This window comes from Saccostrea echinata, unplaced genomic scaffold (genome assembly GCF_033153115.1).
Source record: "Saccostrea echinata isolate AGI-Se365-2 ecotype Australia unplaced genomic scaffold, CSIRO_AGI_Sech_v1 ptg000054l, whole genome shotgun sequence".
NCBI classification, from domain to species: Eukaryota; Metazoa; Mollusca; class Bivalvia; order Ostreida; family Ostreidae; genus Saccostrea; species Saccostrea echinata.
Genome location: NW_026889803.1, coordinates 63,354,854 through 63,366,848, shown reverse-complemented (window position 1 = coordinate 63,366,848; position 11,995 = coordinate 63,354,854). Strand labels below are relative to the sequence as shown.

General features: G+C 34.6%; 1 protein-coding gene across 2 annotated transcripts; it reads right to left on the bottom strand.

Annotated features, from left to right (window-relative positions):
- On the bottom strand, positions 1-11,795 carry LOC133172320 (A-kinase anchor protein 1, mitochondrial-like). 2 transcript variants are annotated; one of them, XM_061307180.1, is made up of 9 exons: positions 11,625-11,795; positions 7,761-9,064; positions 7,340-7,562; positions 6,233-6,384; positions 3,774-3,954; positions 2,628-2,775; positions 2,452-2,519; positions 2,159-2,295; positions 1-1,733 (listed from the first exon to the last, which is right to left on the bottom strand). In XM_061307180.1, the coding sequence occupies exons 2-9, from the start codon at positions 9,039-9,041 to the stop codon at positions 1,668-1,670; spliced, it is 2,256 nt and encodes a 751-aa protein (XP_061163164.1). In that variant the 5' UTR covers positions 9,042-9,064; positions 11,625-11,795; the 3' UTR covers positions 1-1,667. The 2 variants fall into 2 exon arrangements, with proteins under 2 accessions (XP_061163164.1, XP_061163165.1); XM_061307181.1 differs by having other exon boundaries at positions 6,254-6,384.
- Between the last annotated feature and the right edge of the window lie 200 nt (positions 11,796-11,995).

Here is an 11,995-nt window from a genome sequence, read left to right as displayed (position 1 = left end):
ATATATTTAATTTGTATTAATCTACAATCCTAGTGAAGAACTTATCACATATAATACACTGTACAACTCATGAGACCATGGTTTATCACCAAAAGGCAGTGTTCAAATAAATAATACAAGGTTATAATAAACATGCACCATTAAATCAAATGATTGAAATAAAAGCTACCTTTAAATTTAAACTTGTCTGTCTTTTAAAATTTGCTTTTCTCTCCCTTCAGTACAGAATCTAAAGCGTATAAAATCAGGAATATATCAATAGCTCTAAGGTTGATTATAATGATTGATCTCTAATTACCATTTCTAGAGTGTGCGACATTATTAAATCTATATATGTCAGGAATACAAAAAGTGCAAGTTATTACTGGCAACCTTATTTTTTTCCAGTTGACACATAAGAAAAAAAAAAAAATTTCTCAAATAATAAAAATAAATTCAAAATATTGTTCAAATCAACCAAAAATTATGACAGATAATCCTTGTTCAATATATACAACTTGAGACCCACTTTAGAAAAAAATATACCAACCACAAAAACATGTAAAAAGACAAAACAAAAAAATATCGAATTTAACAACCAAAAATCTCTGAAGAGACTGTAGCACTACTGCTCTGGCCTTTGTATTGCTCTGGGAGAAAAAAACCTAGCATATGTGCTATGATAATTCTCTTTTGAACTTCTATGGATTGTTATTTATTTTCAAGACTGATACTGATTTTTTATACAACACAACCCTCTTCAAATAAATGCACATAATTATCTCATAAATTTGAATAATTATTTTTTTTACAGAATCATTTTCCCCTTCTTAAAATACAACACTGGACAGATTACAAACCTTTTCTTATTACACCAGAATAGGAAACATCTTTTTTTAATCTGCATACTGTAAACATTATTATTTTGAAGGTTTGAAAGTTTGACAATTTTGATATTTTAGAAATATCGCAAGTGATAACTTTGACGATCTAACAGTATTTAAACAGTGCTCTTTAACAAGAATGTCCAGGTTGACAAGTGCAAACTTTGACGATTTTTACTCATTTGGCAAATTCATCAACGTTTTCATGTTGTCAAAGTTTCCACTTAACGGTACCTTTCTAAAGCTTGGTTGACCCTACAAAAGTTATAGTTCCTGATTCAAATTTAGTCCACGAAATTAATAAAATATTCTTTTTTTTTTAATAATAATAATGAAAATCAGTTACTTTCTACTCAAAACTATGTACTATGAAAGATTGAGGTATATAACTTCCTGCCCTTCAACTGATGAAACTATAGGAAAGCATCACAATTAAAAAAGTCTAAAATAATTAATAAGACTCATAAGAAAATCTTAACAACAAGTGCACATGCACTTCATTCACACCAATTCTTTGTTCTTGTTTAACAGTCAATAAAAGCACAAACTAATGACTCCTTAACCAATACGACAATCTCCTAACAAGTCAATTATCAAAGCTCTCAAGGAAACGACTGTCATCTTACCAAACAATCAACTCCACCATAATGTCTCTCCCAAAACTGAGGCAAAAAAGAAGCTCAAAAACAATGTTGATAAAAGCTGTTTTGGGTCTCCAATGATGTTGGGATTTCTGGGAAGTGGAACACGAGAAGCTTCGGCTGGTTTGATCTCGGCAGGTTATGGAGCAATGGACACCAGATTTCAGGACAGAACTTCAATCCACCGTGTCACTCCTCTGTTGACCAACTCTCGGTTGACAAAAGTAACCTAAGGAAACAAATTATACTAATCATCTTTTAAATTATACAATTCATTTTTATCCATATTAAAGATGTGTACACATTTTCTTGAAAATTTTACAAGTTCTCAACAACAAAAAAACACTACATAGTTATAAATAAGCAGATTAAAATGCTTCATATAGAGTTATCAAGTGCTTAAAGAAGAAATTGTTTCACTGCTGCATATGTACAAGATAAAGTGAATGAAATCAGACTTACATATATTACAACAACATTTTCATGAGTGCTTTATAGTATTTTAGCTTATAAAAGAGAAAATAAGGTTGTGTCTAGTCACAGACAGACTAAGCTGCCTATGAAAAGATGTGCCACAAACTTCCAGCTAAATCTGTCAATGGTGAAGAGCAGTTAAGGGGATTCTTTCAAATGAGTAGGTAATATATGTGATACCTTTTCCCCATTAATCTGGTAGATGTGAACATAAGGAATGCCCTCCTCACTACGTCCCACGACCTGGGCCTGTAACATTTTACCCTGTGTCAGCTCCTCTAAAACAGCTGCAGCCTCAGCACTGAAGAAATCTTCATCTTAATATGAAAAAACATTGCAGAAACATTAACTAATAAAGAAAATTAATGTTCTATAGTGTTTAACCTCTTATTCTATGGAGAATTTTGTTGCCTAATGTTATATTTAGATTTTGATAATTCAACTTTCTCTTTTAAAACAATTTCTACACTTACCTTGAAGTGGTGTTATATTGGCCATATAACATTCACAAGCTTGGAAAGGCAGTGTCATAAAATCACTCCTGTTTTAACAAATTACACACTGCATTACATCCATTATACAGAAGATATATATAATGATCACTCATTGTTCACAATTGGTTATTTTCATTAAGGAATTTCCTACTGACCTGATTTGACGGAGTGTGCTCCCTTGGACTCGAGAGAATCCCCCGTAGTCTACATACTTGATATCACATTCATCCGAGTCCTCGCTTACAGCAGATATCTGAGCTCTATACCAGCCATTCAGCATTGGTGCGGCACAGATAACTCCAACTACAATTATAAATAAAATCTAAAGCCTGAAAGGCTTCAATGGTGTCTAATATGAAAAGCAATTTCAAAAGTTCTTTTTGAATTTTATATAAAATTTTAACTTTAAACAAAATGTGACAATTAAATTTTTGGGGCCTTATGCCATGGTCAGAATATAGCAGGGTTCGAATTGACCAAACATGGTCCAACAAGTTCATGCTGAATATTTAACTCATCTCTTTTCGTCAGTTGAAAATCTATGAAGGGTTTAATGAATTTAAATATCTTATTCTGACTGTCAATGTCTAAGCATTGTTTTAGTGATTGCATCTAAACTATAACCATGTCTCTGCTATGACTATGAGTTACGATCTGGTGAGGTGTATACTTCAAAACGGAGGAAATGGAGACATACACAGGAATAGAGGTCATTAACTTTAGTTTGTATGATAAATTTGGTTATAAAATTGTAAAAGTAAAGTTGAAATTCTGAAATTTAACGTCTTTAGTCTTCTAGTATTCGTATTTATTTAATTTTGTGATTATCTTACTGCCTGGTGGCTTATTCCTTATACTTAGTTATCTTTCTGAAAAATTATTCATGTCATTTGACAAACCATCTTCTTTAGAAATTTATTCACAACATCTATCAGGTTTTTCTTGTGTGAAAATAAACAAAGTATCTGTGTTTTGTAACAGAATTAATTGTAGATATAACTGATGCAATTTTATTTTCAAGTTATATTTCATTGTGAGCATTTTCAAAGAAACTGAGTTATTGCTATTGCTATTTTCTTTTGTGGATGCATCCACCGACACCTGGTTGTGTAATTCTGGTGGTAATTTCAATGGGATACTGGCTTGATAACATTCAAGCTCTGCTTGATGCCATAAAAACATACTTTCACCAATACTAATGTAAGACCTTCATACCACATGTATATCTAACATCTATTTAACAGATAAAATTATCTATCACTTGGGTAAAATAATTAGAATCTTTTCTGCAGAATATTCACCTTCTAGTGGACGGGGAAGCTGTGGCACCAGACCATCCTGCATGTAGCAGCCAATCATGAACTGATTGAGGCGTTCTAGGGATGGAAAGGAGGGGTGGGTGGGCTGTTGAATGAAGATATGTCCCGCATCTACAATACTGGAGACCACCACATCTACAGACACACCCTCAGGGAGGCTCAGCTGAAATTGACCATCAATAGAGGCTTTACATCTTTAAGTTAACGAATTAGTTCTTAGAGTTAATCAATTAGCTCTTTAAGTTAATTAATTAGGTCTTCAAGTTCAGGGATTTTTTTACCCTTTGATTCTTGGGGCCGGGGCCGTCAAGATTGGGAAAAATAGCGATATTTGGTTGAAATTGGGAAAAATATCTTCATACAAATAAATATGAAAAAAGAAGCAAAAGTCAAATATTTAATAATTTTTCTCTTTTTTATAGTATGAAGCTGGCTTAAACCAGCTTTAGTGATACGAAATAATAGAGGCTGTTGAAATTCAGAAGCTTAAAAATGGCAAAGCCGCATGGTATGATAACATTGTATATGATAACATTGTATATGTTTTTTTTTTTTTTGATAAATGAACATATTTATATGTCATCTTTTTTACCTTTATGTAAGAAGTTCTTTAAAATAACATTTGATAGTGGGTTTGTTCCAGATGAGTGGTTAATCGGTATTGTTTGACCAGTTTATACGAATAAGAGCGATTCAACCCAGCCTGAAAATTACCGTCCTAAGCAAACTGGAGAGACTGACATGAGCATGATGCACGTTTATTTTTTAGATAACGATCCCGACTTTAATTTTTAAACATCGATCCCGCTTTAAAAAGTATGCATGCAAACATCCAGTGTATTCCGAATAACTTCTTGGAAGTCCTTGGATGGCTCGTACATCGCACATAGAGAACATAACCACCTTTTTATCATTATTTTATTTTAATAATTTACAGCTTAATACTTTTTTTCATATTGGGAATTTTTAGGTATGATTTTGGGAAAAACATGCACTTTTCAGCATTGGGAATGGGGCCGAATTTCGGCCCCAGAGAGACCCTAAAAAAATCCCTGAAGTTGGATGGTTTTAAATGCAACAATATAGGCAAAATGCAAATGTACACAGCATACTTCTAATTACAATTGAAAAATGCAAAAATGTTACATAGTGAAGGCTAAAACTGTCTGATATCTGCCGTTTACCTAGCTTTACTGATAGGAAATTATATATATTATTATCCTTTTTTTTGCAATTATTTCTCACTAAAGAATATCTTAGCACTTTTGAATTTATACAATGAAAACGAAAAATTATAAAGCTGAAAATTGAGAAAACTATCCTGATAATATGAAAATCTAATCACTAAGAGATTTCTCTAGCTCTATAATATATATATGTTTTATTTTAAACAAAATATCCACTGCAATCATCTTTTAGTTGTAAATGGTTCTACAAATCTATGTTAAACAAAAGGGTTATACACAAGTGTTCAGCACACAGAATACAGGTTGGATACCTTTTTAAAAAAAGAACTTACCATTCCCAAAATCACAACACTAGGGATCTATGAAGGAGGAGAAAATCAGCTGATTTAAAACACAATTATATTTCCTTCCACAGGTCAATCATTTTTGAAGAATATAACATTAAGGGATAACATATTTAATTAATGTAAAATCACTAATTTTCTTGGGGGTCAAATTTTCGTGGTTTGAGGGAAAAAAATATCAGTTCGCAGGGATTTGATTTCATGGTTGAAGAAGTGAATACAATTTTAACATTTCGTGGAGGACACGAATTTGTGGGTCACATACCTAGAAAATAACAAAAATTAAACCCCCACAAAAATCAGTGATTTTACAGTATTCAAAGAAATCTTATTTAGTGCTAGGTTTAAACCTGATACCTGTCAGAATAAATTCAACTTCCAGTAATCTCTCTTTGAATTAAGGTCCATTAATTAGTGACATGGACATCCAAACTGTATTCTTGTGTTTAAAACCCTTCAATTTGTGAAATTAGAATTGGAAATTGTATCTGTGAAAAGTTTCTTCTACATTAAAGAATTAAGAATCTACCATTAGTGAGTTGAGCTTTAGTCAAAGTGAGTTTGTGTCAATTTTCTATGTTCTGACTATTCTGATGAGACAACATCCAATATTTGAACATAAATAGTGAATAACTGAATATGTGATAAGAAATCAGTGAACAATAGATTGTCTACACATGCAGTTTTTATACAACCCCTCCCAAACCATATACCAGTATAAGAACAAGTAAAGAATAAGGCCAAAAACATTTTTTCAATGTTAAAGTTTTTGAAATATAGATCTTCCAGCTGGAATTACCAATGTATTTGAAGATGAGTAGTACCTCATTCTTACTTGTTAGGACAGGATATACATGCTCCAAGCACCTGGATAAAGCAGGAGAGGAGAAAAATAAAGAATGACAGTTACCTGGGAGATGCCTGGCATTACCTGCATAATATCAGGCATCAGGACAGCTGATTGGGGGGCGTCGCCGGACGGAATGTTGACAGGACTTAAATCCACCTCTGGAAACTTCCGTTCTATCTGTCGCAATGCTGCATCTATTTCTCTCTGAGTGCCTACAATGTTTGTTAGATGACTTGTTATATACAATTGTAGTAGCTAGGTAAGCATCAGAAAACAATGTAGATTATGACCATCAGATAAAAATAAATGCATAACGAGTTTACATATAGGTCCCATAATCAGTGCTTGTTAGTAACCTGTTTTTCTCAAACTTGAGTTAATTTTTTTTACATTAAATAGACACAAGACTTGCCCATTTCTCTTGAAAATTGAAAATAATTTAGGAATACTGGTTGATAATGAGCACTGGTTATGGGACTTGTTTCTCCCATCATATAAACATGAACGTGTGTTGTTTTGGTGAAATAAACAAGGTGCTGAAGAAGTTGCCTATCTCTCAAGATTTGTCAATCTGTTGAAGTAATATATTCAAGGGAAAAAGTTCAGAGAATAAAAAATTGAATTTGAATACTGTATACGGGGTTATTTTCGCCCTTTCACACTTGCAAACCATTTTGCCCCGATTGAAGTTTGCCCATTCGCTGTTCTGTTAAAGAAATTATACTGTCTTCTTTGAATTCACCTCGTCTTAAATTCACCCACTTGCATCTAGGACAAAAGGGGTGAAAATAAAACAGAGGCGAAAATTTTCCTGTATACAGTAGTAAATATTAACACACAAACTGCATTTTGTGCCATCATAGGCATAAACTTGGATACGTTGTCCCTGAAAAAAGCAGCCAATCAGAATCATTCTAGGTATTTCATAATGAAATGAACACAAAAAAGAACGACTGCACAGGAGTGATGAAACATGGTTGAAAATGGAAAAATACAAATTGTGATTTTCCACAAAATATAAAAGTAACGCAGTTAAACAGAACAAGTCTGTGACTACATGTAATATGTGTCAAACAAAAACACCTGATGAGAAACCTGTATTAATTTAAAGTATCTGACACTACTTCTGATTAATAGCTGACAAGTATTTGTGTTTATCATCAGTACCTTCAATACTACAGAGCTGAAACTCTGGTGTGAAGGGGTTCGCACTTAAGGTAATATTTGCCCCTGACTTCTCCTTAATGAAGTTGATATTTTTCCCATGCTTTCCAATCAGTCTCCCACATATGGCAGTAGGAAAATTACAGTGGTACAGCTGTTGATTTGGGGAGGTGATGGGGGTAGGAAGATCTGTCATACTGGGGCCCCTGCCGCTGTCATTAGATGCCTAAAAATATAGCAAATTCTAGAGAAAAGACAGAACTTGACTGTTACATAAAAATCATCATGAAAATTCAGTCCTTTTTTTTTTTTGATATCCCACAGATTTTTAAACATTCTATAAAACCCAATATTAATTCATCTTTCAATATTTTGCTTACATGACTCTCAAATACAGACCTTCAGATGGTTGACAGACACTTACTTCACTGGCATTATCACATCCTGAAGAATTAGAATCAGATCCATGGACCCCATTATCTAACACATGGTCACTTCCACCTGAGGGGTGTGTCTTTCTATTTATAGGCCTGTCCTTTGGTGGTGATGACTTCACTTCCTGTTTACTCTTTCTATAGAGCTCGTTTTGATGATTTTCCTTCTTGACAGGTGAGGCAGTCTTAGTGTCTGTGTGTTTTGGACTTGAGGTCTTTCTGGAGTCAATGGCAGTTTTGTGTTTATCAGTTTCTCTTTTTTCAGCAGTATGAGAATTTTTCTCCTTTTTCTTTTCATCTATTGAATTATTTTCCAGCGGTGTTCCATTTACTGTGCTCACAGTGTCTTTAGACTGTTTAGTCACTTTTTCCGAGACAGAGGAGGGTGGCAATGGAGAATTTTTAGAGGACAATGATTCTTTCATGTTGACTAACGGCACTTTTTCTGCGACACTAGACTCTTTCTTGTCTATAACATCTTCCACTACCTCTGGCTGGGGCTGAGACTGAGTTGTATCTAACAATGTGGACTCCAAAAGAGGTTCACTCAATGAGGTACACAAGGAAATGTCTTCTACTTTACATTGTTTATCTTTGTCACCAAGGATACTCTGTTCACTAATGCCTGACGTGATGAAGGCATCATTCATCAGTGATGTTTTTTCTCCACACAATAAAGACTGGGATGACAATAAAGACTGGGATGAACTCTCACTCATCATGCTCTCATTTACAGGGATCAGTTCTGATTCTGTTACTTCACCTGCTCCATTCTGACTAGATCCCACTTCTTTTGTCTCACACTGAAAATTTCCAGAAGTATCCTTTTGACTGGATAGTGGTGTACCATTTGAGATTGAGGGGAACATTTGGGGGAGGATCTTGTGATCTTTATTCATCTCCTCCTCCACAGAGTCTCCCCCATCTGATACCTCCACGTCATCTGTCCTGGTGATCTGATTAGCCTTCCTTTTCCTACTGCCCACTGGTGAAGCCATAACACCATTTCTCTGATTTTCCTTTTCTACTGACTCTCTCCTTTTTCCATCAGGTGAAGAGTTGTCTATGCTCTCCCTTTCCTTTGTTTTTTGTGACAATTCTGTTACACTAGATGTAGGAACAGAACTTTTCTCTGTTGATTCAGACTGGTCATCCTCCTTTGGTAATAGTTTTGGTTTAGGGGTCTTTTTCCGACCAAAAAACCAAATGAAGCCAAAAACAACTGTAACAGCAGGCAGGGCAAATGTGAGTATTCCTCTGAAGTTAGGCATCCTTAATCCGCAATACTCTGTATCTGCAAAGGGAACACTACATGTACCCTCTATAAATCATGTGAATAATAGACCCTGTAACATTTTACAAATCAAGCAACAATAATATATCAAAATGTTTTAAAAATTTGAGAGTTTCAAACCTACAGGCCTCAATACTCTTCTTCCTTCTGCTGGCAAAGGGAGATAAATGAAACCCTTAGCAGTGGCGAATAAATTAAAGTCAAGATTTCAACAAGAAGACATCGTCGCAAGCCACGGGTTTTGTGTCCATTCTATTTCCACAAACCCGTGGCTGCCTCCTACCAAATTCTCTCGTTCTCGCAACTGAATCATTGAATATTTATTAAGTGACGCCATATGTACTTGACCAATGAAATCACTCTGTAGCAATTTTTGGTACGCTTAAATGGCGGCGCCCATAATGAAATCATGTTTGCTATGCGTGGCAGATTTACTGAAAAAAAATATATGATAGATCCTGAAAAACAGAGGTGAGTAACGTATATTCTAAAATACTTACAAGGTTTTACATTAAAATACAGGGTTTCAAATGTAGACGTTGTGTGAGAACGCTGAATAGCGTTACTCGTTAAGAAAGGAAATTCGAACCAAAGTTGATGTACAGCTCGTGGTTATGGTTACATCCAAATACAAGATAGACTGATCATTTTCATTGGTTCTGACTTGAAGCGTCAGATGTTATTCCATTGATTGAATGTATGGTATTAATATTCATGAGAACGAGAGAAATTTGTAGGAGACAGCCACGGGTTTGTGGAAATAGAATGGACACAAAACCCGTGGCTTGCGACGATGACAAGAAGATAGCAATAGGTCACCTGAGTAATCTCAGGTGACCAAAAAACTGACAAAATCTTACAGGGTACTGTAGTATTCTTATTTCTTAGATCAAATATCTTAACCTTTGATCTTGATCACTAAGAATCTCTCAGAATCTGTAGGGGTCTCTTTTAATTGTGTTGTGAATAAAAAAACCTGCATGTTTGAATATTTTATGTAACAGTACATGTTTACATGAAAACAATCTTGATCTTGATCTTCAAATAAAGTGCATAGGTGTCATCCTCTTGCCAATGTTCAGACATGCCTTGATATGTTCTTTTGTTCCTCTGATCATCCTCCTACTTACATATATAACTTAAATAAGAAATCTTTAAGCAGTCTTTGCAAAATCTTTTATTCAGCACATTCCCTTCAGGCAGGTGTACCCACGTACACTAGCCCAAACAAATATTTGCATGCTCAGAATTTTACTAAGTAATTTTACCAACTGATCTCTAGTTTTCGATTCAAGAGGGAGTGAAAAATTTAGTCAACTCATACAATGTTTCATAAGAAAGGAATTACGATATCATGTAGTCCATTCCTTGGCAGCTGAATTGGGAATTTTAAGTCTCAAAATTGGGAAAAATTAACATTTTTTGGCACTGGGAATGGTACCATTTATCGGTACCAGTATATAAAGAAAAAAATGTTACTGATGTTATTTGATTTGAAATGTTACATAATTTACGAATGAAAATGAAACATCTGATGCATGAATTGATCATTCGAATCAAAAGCAGAAGTACATTGTTTAAAACAATATGGAGTTATAGCTTCCAAATTTACATGCCCTTTGGATTTGTAAGCATCAGATTTCCACATGCCCACTTCCAACTTTACTAGATCCCCTGCATCAGACTACCAGGATTTTGTAGAAGACTGTATTAGTTTAAAGGCACTCAAAAGTCTTGATGGACAGACTAATGGATAAGGGAATGATGTCTGACAGATAATTGCTGCCCAAAACTAGCACTTAATAGCGAGCGCAGCCAGCTCATCACTGCGAGCTCTAACGACAACGCCTGGGCGAAGAGAAAATTTGGACTACTGCACATTCATTCAATAGAATTTTTTTCCGCAGTAATTCTGGACCCGCAATGCATCGCTTGTTGTTCTCGCTGCTAACTTCGTTCGCGCGGTATCAACAACTAAAAATTCACAAAAAATAAACTCACCTTAATTTAATGGATATTGCATACAGATAGTAGATTAAACGTTCTTTGTTAAAATCTGCACTTTTTAAACTTTGTTTATGGAAATGCAGCTAACATACTACGTCATGTGACATCACAGTCCAGACGTTCCAAATGTCTCGTGCGGTTTGAAGAGGCGGATCTTAAAATTAAGTGAACAATGCGCTCGCCCCAACGGTCGCACCATCAACATATTAACTCAACAATAAATTCTCACATTTATAGTTCAATGACAATGAATTCTCTAATGTTGTTTAATGGGCAATAACTCCTGCCTTTGCCATGACTTTCAAAAAATCTTTGAACAGTGTGCATTAACATATGAAAAAATGAAACGATTCATGTCAATAAATATGAAATCAGTAAAATGATACTTTATTTTCAACAATGCTCTTTGCAAAACGCTGTCATATGGCGCACTTAATGTTATCTAACTAGGTCGCCATCGACTTTCTTGAGTTTGTTTTGGTTTTCATTGCCCAAGGTCGGTTACAATAGCGCTTTACAAAACAGCACCCAATATTTCAAAAGAAATATTTACCAGTTAATATCTTCTGAAATTGATGATGGTGTCGCTCTGGTAAACTTAATCTTTGCAATTACGTGACACCTTCAAGATGCGCATTAAATTATATCGAAGTTGCACCACACGTGTTTCCTCCATTACAACATCTCTTCTTAGGTTCTCGCGAGACTTGAGAAAAACGGACTACTTTCTAAGGCACTTGTTATATATCACTTCGCGCGGGACAACAACAAAGATTTCACATCGTTTTTAAACTCCAAGCCGGCCTTCGGATAGGAAATTTCTTCTGTCAGAAAATAATGTAATTCCAACATACAATTCATATTTCTGCATCTTTACGAAACATTGTAGCTAATGAAAAAATCAATACCATATTATCATATGGG